The 19,986-nt window shown below is 40.9% G+C and overlaps 1 protein-coding gene across 7 annotated transcripts in view; it reads right to left on the bottom strand.

Moving 5' to 3' along the window:
- Positions 1–19,986, bottom strand: part of RAB11FIP2 (RAB11 family interacting protein 2) — a 40,465-nt gene that overhangs the window by 13,034 nt on the left and 7,445 nt on the right. For 2 of the 7 annotated variants that reach the window (XM_049646511.1, XM_049646514.1), the window contains exon 3: positions 19,461–19,929. In XM_049646511.1, the coding sequence (XP_049502468.1) occupies positions 19,461–19,929 (469 nt within the window). Of the gene's footprint in view, positions 1–6,538; positions 6,593–9,056; positions 11,007–11,029; positions 18,753–19,460; positions 19,930–19,986 lie in introns of those variants that run through there. The other 5 variants (XM_049646516.1, XM_049646515.1, XM_049646517.1 and 2 more) reach the window with 5 other exon arrangements.

The raw sequence follows: 19,986 nt of genomic DNA on the forward strand, positions 1-19,986 counted from the left end.
GGGGAAAGCAGTCCCTGAAGGCTTTGGGTGCAGAAGATGGGGCTCCTAGACCTGATCTGTGGAGCAACAGGCAGGGTTTTGACAATTTAAATCTTCCTTCATAAATGCCACTTAGACAATTCATGTCCCGTGTTATAATGACAGCATTACAAGAAATAATTATGACCGTACAAGTATCATAAACATCATTATGCTGATAGACATTTCATTCTGCATCTCAAGAAGAAATTACTGAACTGAGAAATACTGGTGGTGTAATTATTGTAACACAGACTTTTAGAAAGGAGACATTTAGGACACATGTGTTACCCAAATCACGACACCACCACCACGTAATAACCAATAGCTTTAGCCTATGGAACTAAAGTGAAACCGTGGCAGTCTGAAAAATGCCCGAGAGTTCTTAGGGATGATTACATCACAACGGTCGCAGGCTGGAAGGGAAAAGGGGGTCGTGCGCAACAATGCCGGCCGTCCCCAGGTTCCCCACTCTGGCTGAGGGCTGGGACTGTCCAGCGGCCCACAGCACAGAGCGGAGGGACAGGGCTCTTGCACGGGGCATTGTCTGAAATCCAAAGGCACAGCCCCTCCCCTGTGGCCGGCTTTATTTTCACACACTGACGTGTCAAACACATGACAAACTCAGTCATTCACGGCTGCCTTTTTTTGATCTGTCCTTCAGGGGATAAAAGAGTTAACTGAACTGGATTGAATCAGCTTGGTGAAAAATAAAATGTCTCTATTTATTGAAGTGTGGCACCAATTTGTGTTATCTTTCTCTTTGGACTGCTGTCCTCCTGTCAGACAAGATACCGAATAATACAGTCTGACTGCTCAACTAAGCTGTTGACAGGTTAGGGAAAATGGTGTTTTTAACCAGGTATAGGATAAACTTAGACATGCTCCTACTGAAAAAGTCTATATGAATTTCAACTTACGATTAAAACAAACTTAATGTTAGAAATCAAAACGGAAGGAATTTGGGGGTGATAAATAAAGAACTTTAAAGCAAATTTTAAGCTGATGAAAACATTCTGAATTCCCGTTTTCAAAAAGAGTTTAAGCCAAGGAAGTATTTTCCCTTAACATTCTAGCGTTCTTACGTAAAAGCTTATTTTTCACCTTGTGGTATCTCCACCATTTTAAAGAATTGGTAAACTCTTGACAATTTTGAAATTAGTAGTGCTCGAACAGATTTCAAGGAGCCATTAGTATCTCTTTCATAACATCACTTACTAATTTATTTTGAAGGTAAAATAAATACTGAGTAAGGAAATAAGTAAACTGGTGAGAACTTGAAACTGTCCTAAAATGTCTACTAGAGACTAGCCTGCCATAGACAGGCCAGAGAAGTCTACCAATCTTTACAAAGTGATCAAACCGATCACCACACAAATCACTAAGCATCTGGCAGTGATCATTTTCTTCTCTGTCCTTCATTTTCTCTACCAAATACCAACCTTGGGAGCAAGAGTATCTATGAAAGGGCAGACACTATCAAGAGCAAAAATGTATACAGGGCTTGTCAAGAAAAAGAAACGACGACGACAACAACAAAAACCCAGAGAAGAGCAAAGATCTATGAAAACTGATTAACTGTCTTGTTAGCGTAAGACAATGCAAACTGTGTAAATTCCTGGTTCTAGGATTTTAAATCTTTCAGTGAAAGGTCACGTAACAATGCTTGAAGCACTTTTGAAGGCGTTTAAGAACAGGCATTATGACGTCTTCCATAATATCTCTTTCCAACCCCCATTACTGCTGAAATTATAAAGCTAAATCCATTTTGGCCTACTACCTGACTCACTGTGTATCTAGTAAGTGAATTCAAGTCACCTGCAAAACCCAGGAGGTAGGTGACCCACCTGGCTGGAAGCGGGGGGGGGGGGGGGGGGGCAAAGAAGGAAAGGAGGGGGGTAATAATGGAGTCACTTTTCTCAAACACCATTCAATTCCTTACTGAGGATGGGAAAGAAGAACTTTAAACCATCACAGAAGAACTTCTGACAGCATTTTCAAAGGACACTATCCTGTCGATCTTCTTGATTAACTGTAAGAGTAGGGACTAGACCCCCAGGGCTCCTCCTCGGTGGCAAATGTAGTTGGGAGAGGAGTATATATCCTAAGAACTACACGTGACGTGTAACACTTTTAATGAATCTGAAAAGAGGAAAAGAAAAAATGCCCCATTTACAGTGAAGCAAGGGCAAAGGATAAGGTGAGCCTTACGACAACGGATACTTAAAAAAAATTTTTTTTTAACGTCTATTTGTTTTGAGAGAGAGAGCAAGCACGCACGGGGTAGGGGCAGAGAGAGAGGGAGAGAAGAGAGAATCCCAAGCAGGCTCCACACTGTCAGCACCGAGTCCGACTCACGACCTGTGAGATCGTGACCTGAGCCGAAATCAAGAGTCGGACGCTTAACCGACCGAGCCCCCCAGGCGCCCCAACAACTGGTATTTTATTGACCTTAACTGTGGTACCGGGCAACTTTCAGAGCCCTTGACATGTTGACTCACTTAATCCTCGTGAGGTGCTGTGTTGTTTCCGTTTACAGAAGAGGAAAGCGGCACAGAGAAGCTAAGAAGTTGACTCAAGGGAACAGAGTTACTAAGTCGAAGAGTCAGGATTCAAAGAAAAGCAGCCAAGCTCCGCCGCCCGACCTCTGGGGCCATGAACCCCGCTTCTCCCGCACAGGTGTTCTGAACTGTGAGCTCACAGAGGGCTGGTTTCAAATATAAGGTATGTCAACCTAGACACGGATCTTACAACTTTCATAAAAATTAACTCAACATTGATCACAGGCCTAAATGTAAAACACAAAGCTATAAAACTCCTAGAAGATAACACAGGAGGAAATCCAGATGACCTTGGGTATGGTAATAACTTTTCAGATACAACACCGAAGGCATGATCCATGAAAGAAAGAACAGATAAGCTGAACTTCATTAAAAATTTCTGCTCCGTGAAAGGCATTAAAGAGGATGACAAGCCAAGCCACAGGCTGGGAGACGATGTTGGCAAAAGACATCTGATAAAGGACTGTTATCCAAAATATGCAAAGGACTCTCCAAACCCAACAATAAGAAAACAAACAAACCCATCGGAAAATGGGCCCCACATCTCAACAGACAACTTCACCAAAGAAGGGATGCAGAGGACATTAACATATGAAACGATGCTCTACATCCTGTGTCATCAGGGAAATGCAAATTAGAACAATGAGACACCATCCCACACCTGTAAGAACGGCCAAAGTCTAGAATACTGACAACACCAAAGGCCCATGAAGACGGGGAGCACCAGGAACTCTCGTTTATTGCTGGTGGGAATGCAAAATGGTACAGCCGCTTTGGAAGACAGTTGGTGGTTTCTTACAACACTAAACATACTCTTACAATACGACCCAGCAAGAGCACTCCATGGCATTTACCCAAAGGCGTCAAAAATTAGGTCCACACAAAACCCCGCACACAGAAGCTTGATTCATAACTGCCAAAGCTTGGAAGCAAAACGTTCTTCGGTAGGTGAATGGATAAACTGTGGTACCACAGACAGTGGAATACTATCCAGTGCCAAAAAAGAAATGCCCTATCAAGCCATGAAAAAAAGACATGACGTGCATATGACTAAGTGAAAGAAGCCAATCTGAAAAGGCTAAACTATAAGACATTCGGGAAAAGGTAAAAAACGACAGAGGCGGTAAAAAGAGCAGTGGTTTTCAGGGTCTGGGGGGAGGAAGAGATCAACAGGCAGAGCCCAGGGACTTTCAGAGCTGTGAAAACACTCTGTATCATACTATAAAGGTGGACACGTGTCATCATATATTTGCCCAAACCCACAGAATGTACATCACCACAAGTGAACCCTAAACTATGGACTCTGTAGAGTTACGATGTGTCATTGTAAGCCCATCGATGTTAACAACGGTACCACCTTAGTGGGTGATGTTGATAATGGCAGAGGCTACACATGCGTGGGGGTAGGACACATATGGGAAATCTCTGTACCTTCTGCTCAATTTTGCTGTGACCTAAAACTGCTCTAAAAAGATAAACAATTTGTATTTTAAGTTTGCCTTTTGGGAATCGATCTTAATTCCTGGATTCCCCGCCCCTTCTGCTAGAACTTACTTGAAGAAAGAAATGACACTCCGTTAATCTTTTCAGTCCTGGCATCTGACCCAGTGCCTAGAGCATGGCAGATGCTTAACAAATAGATGTTGACAACAGCCAGTGCTTAATAACAATGTCTAAGAACTGGGCTAATACTTGACCAAGGAAATCAATGGTAGGCCAATACAAATTTTAACAACAAGATTTCAAGTCCCCAAAGAGCAGAGGAAATCATTTGTCTGAGTAACAAAGATTAATTAATTATACCTAGACCTGACGGCATATTAATGGAATGTCTTTCAGTTCTTTTTAAGATAGGAAGAATTATCCTGAGGCTTATACACTGCTAATATGAATTGACCTAAGTTTCAAATCGGTGGCCTATAATAAAATCAGTTCAACTAGCGAATCTATCCAGTTTACCAATCAGGTCTACCAGTTTGAGTATTTGGCCACAATACAGATTAATTTGAGATTTTTCTGGCAAATCCTGAAAACACTGATTCCGTAGAGGTTCAATGTTAAAGGAGTTTAAAGAAATGTTAATGATCCTCTTTATAAAAGTCCTAAAGAATAAAGTATCCAAAGAGAGATTCCACTAGTAAACACAACCTTTAGCATATCTCGAGAGGGCTTCAGAGGCAAGGTGGAACGCAATATTTTTTTTCCTTCTTTTTAGGAAAAGAAAAAGTTAGCTCCAAATCAAATTATGATATTTTAAATTTTTTTTTTTTTAACGTTTATTCATTTTTGAGACAGAGAGAGACAGAGCATGAATGGGGGAAGGTCAGAGAGAGAGGGAGACACAGAATCCGAAACAGGCTCCAGGCTCTGAGCCGTCCGCACAGAGCCCGACGCGGGGCTCGAACTCACGGACCGCGAGATCACGACCTGAGCCGAAGTCGGACGCCCGACCGACTGAGCCACCCAGGCGCCCCAAATCAATGATATTTTAGATTAAAATACTACATTATCTCTCCTGGGACTGGGCACACACACTGAATACCTGAATGGCAAAACAAAACCTAATATGTAAATGTCTACGGGGATTAACTGTAATTTACTTATTAATATTCTCACAGGATGTCTTTCATGAGATCTCACAGGCAAGACAATTAAAACCTGTGGTCAATGACACCGGAGATCACGGACAGCAAATTCAGAGCAAGCTGCTTTCCAATCATGAACAGTAACGAATATGTTGTTGAAGATGTCCTAAAATTTGAGGACTTAAAGAGATCTATGAAATTAAGGTACATTTCATCAAGAATATCATATTCAATCCAATTTAACTTGCCATTTTCTCCTGATGAAGAAATGAAATAATTATTTTAAATACAGTAGGTCAAACCATTCACAAATTTCCAAACCTAAGCCCTATGGCTTGTACGATCAAGGCCAACCCAGCACCCTTGATCAGCCTTTTCTTGTGAGAGGCTGAGGACCTGGGGAAAGGAAACTCCTCCCTGGAGGGAGGGGAAGAGGTGACAAGTTGGCCCTGGGTCCCTCTGGCCTAGGCAAAGAAGGCCAGAGAGCACACAATACTCTGGGCCAAGAGTACCAAGCTGGCTCTGTACCTGGGACAAAGTCGAGTTGCGGAGAGGAAGTCAATGGAGCCCTCTGGTCACCAGGGAGGCCTCAGAGGTCCAAGAACACCCTGCAATTAGGCCCCTGGCCAGAAAGCAGCAGCCTCCCCGGCCCCAGTCATCTTTGCTGAGCCTTCCAGGAGGGACGCCCCAGGCAGCCAGACTTACCGGGGCCCTTCCATTAGGTGATCTGCAGCCCAGACTCCTGTGCGTACTCCCTGGAAGCGGAGCTGCTGGGGCAACTGGGAGATTTCTGGCCACTCTACACCCTCAGCTGCGAAGGCCAGCCCTGGAACTTTCCGGATGATCAAGAACTCATTTCACAGGGCTACGAAATTATAAAATGTTGCTGGAAAATATACTGTCTTGTGTAAAGATATACTCCCTAGACACTCCAAAAGTCGGTAAATATAATTATTTTTATTGGAAATTATACATTACACTGTATCCCTCAGCCAGCTTTTTCTGAATGGTTCTTCATTATTAATAGTAAAAAAAACTAAGAACATTTTATTATTTTTTTTGAGAGAGAGAGAATGTGGGCACATAATCGGGGGAGAGAGGCAGAGACGGGGAGAGGGAGAGGGAGAGGGAAAGAGGGGAGGGGGTGAGAGATTGAGAGATTGAGAGAGAGAGAGAGAGAGAGAGAGAGGGGGGAGAGGGAGAGAATCCCAAGCAGTCTTCGTGCTCACTGAGGAGCCCAAGGCGGGCTGGGTCTCACGACTGTGATCATGACCTGAGCCGAAATTAAGAGTAGGACACTCAACGAACTGAGCCACCTCAGCACCTCACTACGGACATTTTAAACACGGGAATCCACTGATTTAAAGGGTGTACCTTGTCCCATTTGCAAGCTTCTGACGCCACAGTAACTTCCTCATATTCTTGCTCCTACGAGCGATATAAATAAAATTACTTTTCACTGCCAACGGTTTCTATTCGAATTTAAAAACTGAACTTAGAAATGTGGCTTCACTGGCATCATTCTCTGATTTCCCGAGTGTCTCTTCCTGTTCCGGCCCATATCATACATGCAGTAGCCATGTCGCTGTTCTCTGGTCGTCCCCACAACTGTTTTCCTTTCACATCGCTCATATGCCAAAAAAATCTTTACACTTATTATAGCATTAGGTGCAAATTCTTCATTCTGACATTCTACGTTCCCATTAACAAGCTCCCATCTCCACGGCTACCTCCAACCTTAATAGTTTCAGGTAGGCTAGGTCCCTGATAGCCACTTAAAACACTAACTTTTAACTCATTTACTGGTCTCATTCTAACCTCCATTCAAAACAGCACTTTCCTCTCTCTTCAGAGATCCATCCTTTGAGGCTCTGACAATTCTACCGTTTCCATGATGCCTAGGCTGCCTGACCTCACCCATTTAATCTCCTGTCATTTTTAGCTCTCTGAGCACTTACTAACTGTACCCCCAATTAGCACAATTAATTACGTATCTTGTATCTACCTGCCAATGATCCTAAAGACAGAGACACTGCCCGATGCATCCTTGTTTCACAGTATTGACAGAATTGTCATAGGGGCGCCTGGGTGGCTCAGTAGGTGAAGCGTCCGGTTAGTTCTAAAACGAACATCTTTTTTTAGGATATCACCCTAATGCATACTGTCTTGTAGTCTAAAGATAAAAGGCACAAAAAGATGGCATTATAAGACCCTACCCATCCCTATTATTGCATAAAATAAACTGATGACAATAGAAAAATACCTTAAATTTTGGTTATATGTATTTTTTCTCTTATGTGAGGAATATTTTTTAAAACCAGAATGATAGAACATTAAACACATCAACTAATATTACTTCAGGCATATTAAAGAACCTTGAGTGGAGAAACCACTCAAGCACAATTTTATCTTCTTGGTGAAAAATAGAATATAGGACGCTTTCCCCAGCAAAGAATGAAAGAGCCCACCTCCAAATCCGGTTAGAAGGGATACACTAGTGCCTGTGTGAATTTCCTAAGGCAGCGACCCTTTTCCCAAAGGGCACTCTGGAATGTTCTGAGGAGTTTTCTGTAGGCAGCATTTATCTTTCTTTTTAAAAAAAAATTTTTTTAATGTTTATTTATTTTTGAAGGAGAGAGAGAGAGAGACGGAGTGTGAGTGGGGGAGGGGCAGAGAAAGAGGGAGACACAGAATTCCAAGCAGGCTCCAGGCTCCAAGCTGTCAGCACTGAGCCTGACACGAGGCTCGAACTCACAGACCGTGAGATCATGACCTGAGCCCAAGAAGTCGGACGCCCAACCGTCTGAGCCACCTAGGCGCCCCAGCATTTATCCTTCTTATTTTGATAGTCTGAACTGCCTTCTTTAACAATTTAATCCAAGCTCAGCCACGAGTTTAGAAAATATTCACCATGATTTAAGGTAAAGCCAAAGCTTAGATATTTACCCTATCCTTATTAGAGCTATGCAAGAATTTCTGAACGCAAGGTCTCATAGCAATATTGATTATAATACTTTTGCCTTGCAAAGTAATACATTTTCTACTTAATACAGAGAATATTTTACTTAATGTGATTTAGTTTATCAAAGATTATTATGGAACATACATCTTGAAAGAAACTAGAAAAACTATCAAGTTTCTTGTTTTCTGCCAAAAGTATATCCTCCATCAATGAGAAACATGAGCCCCTAAATTCGACTTTAAGGTTTAAGTTGAGAATACATTATTACTTGGAAATAATGTAACTTATTTAAAGCGATTATTACATATTCTGTGGATGCCGTGGAAGATGCCCCCACTTTCCGGGTCACCCTGTGGCAAACAACCGTAAGCACTTCACGTGCACCTACATCATTCAATCTCTTCTACGACTCCAAGGTTACCAAGCTGGTTATTCCATTTTACAGCTGAAAAACATGAGGCTTAGAAAGGCTTTAAATAAGACCATACAGGTCTCAATCCAGACCTGAGGCCTAAATTTGAACTCTTAGTACCTCTCCTAAATTCTCTTCAGAATATTCTACTATTACCGTATTTATATTTTCATGTTACCCGGCAAGATCTTTGAGTGGAAGAAGGTAATCAAATAATACGTTCCGAAACAAATATTAAATTATGTGCAGTATGATTTCCATTTTTCATTAATGCGGGGCACTTAATTTCTTTGAAAATGGAAAAAAAAATCTATATGAAACAAATATACTGTTTACCTCTAGGCATCAAACACGTGATGAACCTGAACACCCCCCCCCCCCCCCCCCCCCCACCGCCTTTCCCCCTCCAGGATCCACAACAAAGAGGTCCTTTTATTTAACGCAGGGCTGCTGCAGGGCCCTGGCTAATTGGCTCCTTGGTCCTCTGAAGTAGCAAACGTACTTCCTCAGGAACCTACCGGGCAGGGAATGACAGACATAGAGTATAGCTCCAAGACTCCAACTAAAAAAAGAAACGGCAGAATTACCAAGTAGTTAGTAAAGAGCTAATGAAGTTAACAGTATACAGTCACTATTTATAAAATATCCTTTCAAAATGTGTCTCGCATTTTTTTTCAATGAGTTTTCTTGCTAGTTACTAAAATAACTGTCTCTCCACTCATTCCCCAACTTACAAAATCATCTTTGATGGCCGAGGTTAAGCTCAAAGGCCTCTTCCTTGAGGAAGCATTTCCCAATTTCTAGCCAAGTGCTCGTCTACCTTTTTTCTATAGTGAACTCCGTGTGCAACAACACACAGTTCATTCTGCCTGGATTATGGGTCACTGCTTACATATCCCTGTCCCTAGTTTGTGTGGCTACTAGGACTTTAGTCCACTCTGACTTCTATCTTCAAGCCACCCACCCTTAGCCCTAGTAGAGCTCATATGCATGTCTGTTAAAACAATTTTTAAAAACTGGTGAATTACGTTTACTCCAGGCCAAGTTGACTCATGTAATTGCTATTTAAGTGGTATTAGCACTTTTGTCAGAAAGGTTTCTAAGATTAAAATAAATACATAAAATACACACATTTTTATCTGATGTATGACATATTATATTTAACATACAATATCTATATATCACCTGTTAATGTTTGTATTATGTTATATAGTAGTATTGTATTATATTTAACACATCAAATCCAAGAACAATAATTTGTTCTTAAAATATAAGTTCAAGGAGACAAATGTCAAATATCTGGATCCTAATATTCTTAGAAACTAGCTAAATGTATAAAAAGGAAATTGTTTCGTAATCAGAGTAGTTGCTTTATTTTCTATCATCGGCAGCCATTTAAAACAACCTGGCCACAGGTTAACACTCCTACCATATATTAAAATATAAAAACAGTACCTGTATTTCAAAAGTCAGAGCTTTACTGTTATGGCAAGAAGTAGCCACGGGTGAGGTCATTAGTCATAGTGGCGCAAAAGAAAATGTTCTAAACATAGAAGCTGGGGCCTGGACAAGTAGTGTATGCAGAAGTCAGGGCTAAGTATGAAAGAAACAGAAGTTATTCTCTTGAAAGAAACAAACAAAAGGGTTCCAACAAGGACACGATTTGGTAAACTCAAAACCGCTGGAGAGAAGTACATGCAGTCATTACAGTGCTAAGGTGAACACGCTTTAAATGCATTAAATACATAAGCAATTACAGAAATCTGCATTGTTGTGTTCAAAGAAGCCAAGTGTGTTTCAGTATTCACAAGATCTCAAGAACTGTTATTACTGTGCTGATACTAATTTCCTTGTCTTCAATAACTCAGAACACGTGATTTCAATTTCTAAAATAAAGCTCTAAAATAAACAAAATAGCAACTCATTAAAAAAAAAAACCCAAAACTTGAACCTCTCCATTAAGACTAAAATGCCAACTTTGATTCAAAAATAGGTCTGACATTGTTGTACTATAGATCTTCCTTGACTTACAATGGTGTCATGGCCCAATAAACTCATCATAAATTGAAAATACCATAAGTTGAAAACGCATTTAATAATCCAAACCTACCAAACATCATTGCTTAGCCTAGCCTATCTTAAATGGGCTCAGAACACTTACATGAGCCTACAGTTGGGCGACATCATCTAACATGAAGCCTATTTTACCATAAAGTGGTGAATATCTCGTGTAACTTATTGACTACTATACTGAGAATGAAAACCAGGATGGCTGTATGGGTACAGAGTGGTTGTTAAGTTGTCTGACCTCGTAACCGAGTGGCTGACCGCAAGCTGTGGTGGCTGCCGCTGTCCAGCCTCATGAGGGAGGATCCTACAGCATTTCATAGGCCCAGGAAAAGAGCAAATCTCAAAATTCCGAAGTATGGTTTCTACTGAATGCGTATCGCTTTACCACCATCACAAACCTGAAAATTCGTAAGGTGAACCATTGTAACTTGTGTTTCAACAAATTTAAGACACTGATGAAAGACACACCATTGGAATGATCCTTGTTTCTTCTGCTTTACCAACCCCCCACCATCCAGACCTCTGCATACAAAAGTAACATCTCCAAGACGTTCCTTTCTTTCCCAACCTCACTGCCAAGTAATCTCCACCAACTCTCGCCCCCACAATCGTTCTAACTTTCTAACTAGCTTTTCTCCCCCTTCCCATTCATGTCCCCACCAGAGTCCCCCAAGCTCCAGGGCTAGCTAAGATAATTACTCTGATCCTATCACAACCTAAGTTAAATATCTTTCACGGTTCCCCAGTGCCTATACAATGTCCAGTCCTTAGCATGGAATTGAGACCTAATACGTACATGCCTGCTTCTATGAACTCTAAGAGCAGGATTTATACCTTGATAACCTCTGAGTTTCCTGTATATAGTAAGTATCCAGAAATAACGCAAATGAAAATACCATTTGATTCTCAGATCTGAAATTTAGAGTAAATCATCTGGAAGGCCTGGATTAGTCACCCTGAGGAGGCAATGGAAAGAATCAGGAGACCTGCAAGGGCTTTCTTTTTATTCTTAATCTTCAGAGTATAACATGTTTATAATAAAGGTCTGCTGATTGTGGGAGTCTTCTGAACCAAAAATCGATGCATACCCCAACAATTTCAAATTTATGCAGGAAAAAAAACACACCAAATGTCTGAAATTGGGAATCTCTAGAAAGTACCGTAAGAGCATGACTGGAGGGACCTGTGAATATTATATAAAAGCTACACTGGTGAAAAACAGTTGCCTTTCTGGCCTTGATCCTGAGAGCTTTAAAGGGAATGAGGAAAGCAAGGTCAATTTGGAATAGACAATTTTAGCCGACAGGAGACAGGTAAAGACTAAACAGAACAGCAAATGTCTAAAACAATTAGAATCATATCATTTGTGTCTTTCCAATGTATTGTTCTCATAATGCACAGGTTCATTAATGGCGATTAACAAAGATTATTAATCTATATGTAGCAAGCTTCCCTGCTTGTTGGTCTTACAAAGAAATAATCCTCTCAAATTCTATCTTAAAAATTAAAATTTACATATTGATTTACAAAATTTGGTGCACTGGGGTCACTAGAATATAATCTTAATACTTTCCTATCAGAAATCTCAAGGGGACTTATATACTATAGCTTGTATTTGATCATATCATAACAACTTGTTCTCTTTAACTATTGGACTCGCTGTGTTATCCTGTGTCCAGTGCCTAAGAGCTCGTTAATTACCTAAACTATATCTCCATAGGTCTTGTTAATTACCCGTCTCCTGTCTCAGAGGACCTTGTTAATAACTTGTACAGTCTCTCTAAAGAGGTCCTAACAACACATTAAAATTAAAGATGCTTTTCTTTTAGCACCTGTCAAGTGCTGTAAATTGAGAAATTTTCACATCAGTTTATTAGCCTACAGTAGTTTTTGTGGATTTTTTTGGCTGGTTTGCTTCTCTCACAAAATCTCTCTGTATCTTAATCTCTCAGCTCAAAATAACAACAACAACAACAATAACTTAACAAAGTTTCGTCTTTTTTCCTTATGGAGCTTTTTTTGTTTTCAATTTTGAAGTCTATAAATATCAATTTGCATTAGTGAGTTAGCAAAAGGACGGCATGGTTGGTATCTGCAAATTAACCCATCGGGAAATGTACCAATTAATGAGAGCTATTATAATGAGTATTAGGATGACAAAGGGTAAAAAAAGTTTCAAGTGGCATCTGGGGAGTTCGGCAGGAAAGTTCTAGTTAGTGTTAAGGGAACTCATCATACTGCATATTCCGTGTTCCCAGTCACTGTTTCATTGGACACATTTCTGCAAATCCCGGGACACTAATGGATTAATGGCTCTAAAAATCACCTCAAAAGTTTTTGTTTTCCGTCTCATAAATGAGGCTACAAGTTTTCAGCTATGTAAAAGGTGTATAGCCTGTCATGAATAATAGGCAAAATTATCTTTAATATTAGACAAACAAAAAGTAAATTCTGCTATTAAAATAAACCTCATGCACTTTAAGGTTTACCACGCCAAAGACTGAGTTGTAAATTCACACGGGAGGGGGAGAAAAGGTCCATAAGGAGTGTTATAAAAATGAAGATTTTAAAACTATGAATGGGATTATTTCTTTAGGAGCATTTGTTCGCTATAACTTTTTAAAATCAAAATGTAGGCCTATAGTAAACAGTCTTTTTTTCATGAACATGTTCTGCAACTCCATAATAATGATTACACGCTTATAAGCCTATGGTGATTGGTGATTTGTGAAAATAAGAAACACATTTAAATATACATTCTAGGTAACAATTTTTTATACCTTCTAAGAAAGGTATGATACAACCATAGACAGGAATTGACTAGTTAAGGAAAGAAAGAAGGGAGAAAGGGAAGTAGGTCAATGTGATCCCAAAAGTAAAAGGCATTCTGTCATGCAAAATTACAAAATACTAGTGATAGATAGGAGTTCTTGATCTCAGACACTATTTCTGCACTGTCCTAAAAAATAGCTAAGGGGCACACAGGGTTTTCCACAGCAAAGACTGTCAATGGAAATCCATGCATATATGCTCCAATAAAATCAGTAACACCCGGAATGATATTATAAAACATACCATTAAGTGAACATAGAGCAACTGAGACTTTTTGCCACATGGTATTCACAACTACAGTAAGGCGGAAAAATAATGAAGGGAAAGCATGTTCTTTGTGGGAGTCACAAATGGAAGGATATTCCCAAAATGAAATTCTCCAGTAAAAATACCTCCCGTAAGTTCTTGCTCTCCGACGAGCTTCCTCTCTTAACATCAAACATCAGCTCTCCATACAGGGTACGCTTATATTATCGACAGTGTATTTTTTTTTTAATTTCAGAATAAGACATACCCAACGAACTTTCTCCTTAACGAATTCCCTTGACTGGGTAGAGTTCTTCAATCCTACACTTTTTCACGGAGGCTCAGAAGAACACCCATCTCAGAGTTTCTCTTCAAGTTATTATAGGTAGCGTATAAACACACGCATGTTTTGTAAGTGTTGTTCATCACTACTGATGCCTAGGTTTTACCTGAACCCTGAGAAAAAATCATGCACAGAGGCCATAAATATTAAACCGTCAGACATTTCAATGCCTACAATGATTTAGATGTGTCTTAGCTATTCGGCCAAATCTCATAGTCCTCTCCACATCCCTGTTACAGTCAAGCTGATCTCCTTACTTTGGCCTCCGCCTCAGCGAAGGCCCTGTCAGCAAAACTGACATGACGATGTCACCTATTCAACTATGAGTTCACCAACAGGACTCCTAATTCCTATTCATCAATGAGTACTTACTGAGCTCTTAGGAAATACATGATATAATTTAGATTAGTGATTGTTAAACCTGACTGAGAATCAGTGGTTAAGTCTTAAAGATGTTGATTTTTATTTCAGGGCCCATTCCACTAAAGATTCTAACTCAATATGAGATAGGACCCAACAAACTGTAAGTTGAAAAGAAGTCCCCAGGAGCCCCTGATGATCAGCACTAAGGATGTGCACCGATGTAGGTGTTGTGGGGCACCCACAAAAGAAGAATTCAGCATAGCTGTTATGAAGCTTAGGTAGCTTAGGAAGTCTGGATCTGGTGTTACAAATCAGCGGTTCTTAAACTTTTTCAACTAGGCTTTTTAAGCACACCTGTTACCATGGCCCCTGTGCCCTAACGATTAATAATAGTGCTAAGGGTTGTGAGAAGTAAATGCAAACACTGCAGTTCACTTAATATTCTGAGAATGGATCATTCAGACAAGGTTTAACCAGTTATGCTTCGTTAGGTGGCCTTCCACACGCGTTCAGGGACACAGGCTGCCCCTCTCTTATGGCTCTGCCCTTCTCAAAGATCTCCACTCAGTTAGCCTGGGGCTCCGCCAACTAGTTCACTAAACTGCCAAATAATAAATACCTTTGGCTTTGGCCTTCCTGGCCATACAGCCTCTGTTACAACTACTTGACTCTACCACTGTAGCACAAAAGTACCCATAAACCAACGGGTAGGCTGTGCTCCACTGAAACATTCCTTACAAAAGTAGGCAGCGAGCCAGACTTGGCCCCCGAGGCTTGTTTGCCAACGCCCTGGTCTAAGGTAGTGAGGAAGAGAGGCAACAGTACGTGGACGACTATCCGGTACGTTTTCACGAACAGACCTGAAGATGGTCGACATCTCTTCGGCTAACTCTTCATTAAGCCAGAACTTCGTCACATGTCCCCACCTAACTAAGGGTCTGTGTCCGTCTGAAAAGAAAGGGCATCACGTGTGCTGAACACACCCACCCCTTCCACGTTCCACTGGAAGACCGGCCCCGTGTTATAGAAGAAATGGCTGTGAACAGATTATTTAAAAATGGTGCAACAAACACGCAGGGGTTTTTTGTTTTCGGAAAATTATATACTGCTGATGCAAACAGGCACGACTTTACGAATTGTGGAGTTAACCACACATTAGTTGATGCTGATGATGCCAAAGCACCTGTGATTTGTAATTACAAAAAGCAAGTGTAGCAATTTTAAATCACAGATAACTCGATACCCATCGTAAAGCGATGAAACATCTTCCTGAAAATGGCAAGAATTCCAACTGCACCTCCCAGTCCACGTGCAGTAGGCGCTTTGCAGCATGCCGAGTGTTCAACGGCATCCAGGCTTTTCAGAAGCGGCACAGACCACAAAGTCAATGCGGTGTACTCACCGCACCCCATTCAGCTTCTTCCGGGTCCATCGCTGAGCCCGATTTCTTCACTGGCTGCACTGAGGCTGGGACGTGACTGCGCTCTGGCCAAGGGGACATCTGCAGAAGTGACGTACAGCACGGCTGGGCCAGGCACATAAAAGCGTGCTGCGTGGGGGCCTCCGCTCGCTTTGCCTGCCTCCTGACCTTGGAGACAAGGTGGTAAATGGTGGCACAAGAAAGGAGGACCTGGTTCCAGAATACTAGGGTGGCGCTGAACGGCTGCAGGGAGCAAAACACTGGCTTCCCTCGTCCCCGGCATCGTGAGTCAGGAGGCAACGACACGGAGCTGTATGCTTGTACCGTGATAGGTGATAAGCCACTGAGATCTGGGGTTATTACGTTACAGCTGGTAACTTGCCTAACACTGGGTTCTTAAGAAACTCCAGAAAATGTGCTATTTAGGGTATGAATATTACATTTCAGGAGTCCTTTAAACACACTCAGATTCTGAATAATGCTTAGTTGTACACAAAAAATGCACGTATCTGCCTTTGTGGCTCTGTCTTCCACATCCCAGAAGATCTTGATCTCTGCAGCCCACCCTGGGCTGGAAGAGGAGACTGAAGGAATAAAAGCACATTTTAGGAAACTGGTCTGCCAAGCTTTGTATTCATTCATTCAGAAATGTTTTTTCTAACACCTGCTACCTGCCAAGCATCAGGCTGGAGACTCGGGGCAGAAACACGAATGCCATGGGGGCACTGCCCTCAAGTTCTCCACGGCGGCGGGAGGGAAAACAGTGACCAGCCTGTATCAGCGAACGATGGGAGGCCCGCAGAAAGGAAGACTTACGGAAGAAAATGCTGCAGCACACGGATCAATTACCCTCTCCACCTCCCTAGAAAGAGCAGGCCAGGCTTCCAAGAAGAGGGGCAGGGAGATGAAAGAGACTGCAAGTCAGTGACTGCGAGGACAAGTGAACCCCCGTTCTCTGTTGGAGTAATCCCACAAAAAGCCTGATTCATTTCTCCTATCAGTTTGATGCAAGACTGTAGGACCTATTCCAAGGACAGAAGCAAAATACCATATTTGTTTGTGGTTTACAAGGTGCTTTCTTCAGGTGGATTTCACCTTTTACTAAGAAAAACTGTGATGTCTAAGAAAGTGTTTCTTGGCCCCTTCCAGTTTTAATCCTACGCTACGCACACGCAGGGCAATACCACGGCCTCCCTGCACCTGCCATCACAGGTGAGCCAGAGACATCACAAAGAACACGATCCAGTTCCACAGCTACCCAGTTTACCCTCAACTTTGCTCAGCATTCTCGCGGACACTAGTCCCAAGAGTCCAGGAGACTCTAAACAGATCGATTTAGCACAACTGGAAAAAAATAACCTGCAGCACACGTCCTAGTGATAGGAGTCCATAGCTTCAAAAGTGCCTTCGGTGGAGATATTAATATGAGCAATCTAAAATGTCTCCAATCACTGAGGGCTGATGTCGGGACGAGAAACAGGAACATACTGTTACGTAACGACATAACTACCTTGACCGTATTCTCCAAATTCCACTCAAGATAAAGCTGCTTTCTGGAAGTTTGAACTGCTTTCTTTTCCAAGATCTATTTATAGTCGATCCTCCTTCTTTACACTATAAATTAGAGCAACCCGCAACCCTTTTATTCCAAATGTGTTACATTTACCACAAACATGGTTTGTACACAGATGAAAGGTTAACTTCCCAGGAACCTGGATGGTTGTTATCCTCATACCTGACATCCCAAAGAATAAGGAGAAGAGAAATAAAATTTTTAAATCTTGTTTTTTTGTTTTTTTTTTAAATGCTTGCAAGCGTTTTATGCATATATCAAGAAACAACTCTAATTCTGATAGAAATAGCGCTCGTACTGAAATCGCCCAAACAAAGCCTGAATCGGGCAAAATGCCACACTCACTTTTCAAATCTGTGGCAGTCCATGTGAACAGCCCAAGTAAAGGGCAATTAAAGAGCTGAGGACACTTACTTTTTCCATATGCTGCCATAATTTAAAAACATTATTTTCCTATCATTTCCCATTTTTCTTGCTTTTCTTTGACTCTAAAATTATATAAATTATCCAATCTCTAAGTTATCTCAGACAGTTGTTTTTAATTATCTTCTTCATAAAAAGAAGTTCAGTGAAAGTGGGGAGAAGCAAATATATTCCTATTTACCCCTGTAATTTAGGACTTAATATATGCAATATACTATGTAAAATCCCAAAATGAAATATTTGAGAGCGGCATAACAAAACTACGGACTCAATAAAACATTAATACCACATGATAAAAATCTATTTCTTTGGAGTGTAGTTTATAAAGAAAACCGAACAATACCTTTTAAAGCCATGGCAAATATTTATTGCTAAACGAAAACGAAAGAAACACGTTTCCCGTGAAAATGTTAAATGCCTACTCGAACGCGTCATTAGGAGATCGGAAGACAGGTGGAGAGTACCGTCTAAATGGGTGCTTGTTAGCACTGTATTTTTCGCTTACAGTGGGACAAAACAAAGCACTGCTTTTGAATAAAGTATGATATGACAGTATATAAAACATAATAACAGCTACCGTTCACGGGTTCCCTAGCTGGGCCCTGGCTTTATACCATGTACTTGATTTGTAACTTATCATCACCCAGTCCTACCAGGTAGGTATTCTTTTCCTTGTTTCAAAGATGGAGATGATGAGGTTTATAGAGGTCACAGAGGTAGCGAGCCAGGGTTCCCGCTCCGGTCTGCATTCTAGACATTACTGCCTTGAGGAAAAACTTCTATTTCCCACGGCAGACACTCTACGATACTATTCTATAATTGCTTAGGATTCCAATACATTCATCTTAGCCTTTGCTTAAGGTTTCTTTAATCAGCTGTTCCACGGTGTACTTCTGCAAAAGCCATAATCTCATTTAAAGGTATATTCGCAGTTCCAACTTGTACTAAGGAATAAGAAAAGTACCGTTATATGCGTAACTGAGAACTCAGATTTTGAAAACCTAACCTTTATCGTTACCATGAGAGTGATCATTCCCATGACTACAAATCATCATATAGATACACTTTGATATATTTACAGTACCCACAAGGGTCACAAAGTTCCAGTAAACATTCACAAAGAAAAGCTACTTCTAAAGAGCCACTTGCTAAAGGCAGGTGACACCTACTATGAAAACCAGTAAGACCTAACATGAGCCAGCTATTCTTAGAGAATAGCCCACGGGTTGCTATGGTCCACTAATCCTCTCCAGAGAGCCCATGAACTAATCCCTGGAAAATAATATCTAGAAACACAACATATCACCTAAATTTCTGGCTTAAATGAACACCCACTGGTGATTCACTCTCACCATGTCTCATCAAAAGCTACACTGCTCTCTTCACAAGTTTCAGTTGAGTTTCTGGCTCACATAAGTAGAAACAGACTAGGGTAGGGATTAAGAATCTTTTATCCTTCTAAGATAAAAAGTTCAATTCCAAAGATGTATGCAATGATTCCTGGCTCCATAATTAATTATAAAAAGAAGATAAGAATTTTGTTCAAGTCAAATAAAAGGAATTTAAAACATTCAAGTATTTTTAAAGGGATATTTGATACTTTAAGGATGCTATTTTTCAAAATAGCCCAACTTCCCCCATGTTAGGCTTACCTTGAAGATGGCATTATATTTGAAGCCCTGAATTTTGTTGTAAACGGATTAGTTGACTCATAATCGAAATAGTCCTGACGATTTTCACTAAATGCATTGGGTGATTTCAAGTCACAAGGGCTATCAGATCCCCCATTGTTAAGTTTATCAGATCTTCTGCTATCTTTTTTTCCAGTCACTCTTTCAAACAGGCTAACTTTCTCCCTTTTCTCCCTTTTATTTTCTTTCCTTACTTCAACTGGTTTTGAAAATAAATTCATGCTGCTGTCCCAGGATTCACTGCTGTCTTCAAATGGATTTTTCTTCCTTGGCAGTGTTGCAAATTTTTGGGGTAATGAAGCAGTCACATTTGTAAATGGGTCATTTTGTCTTCCGAAAGACGAGTCACCTTCATCCACACTGCTGTCAGGTTGGTTCATTTTAGAAGTATCAAAGCTTAATGTTCTTCTGTGTGGAGATTTGAGACTTCCTGCAAACAATTTTGTAGTCAGTACATAATCAGTGACACATCGCATCATGCAACTTG

The sequence above is a fragment of the Panthera uncia genome, chromosome D2 (assembly GCF_023721935.1).
Source record: "Panthera uncia isolate 11264 chromosome D2, Puncia_PCG_1.0, whole genome shotgun sequence".
NCBI lineage: Eukaryota > Metazoa > Chordata > Mammalia > Carnivora > Felidae > Panthera > Panthera uncia.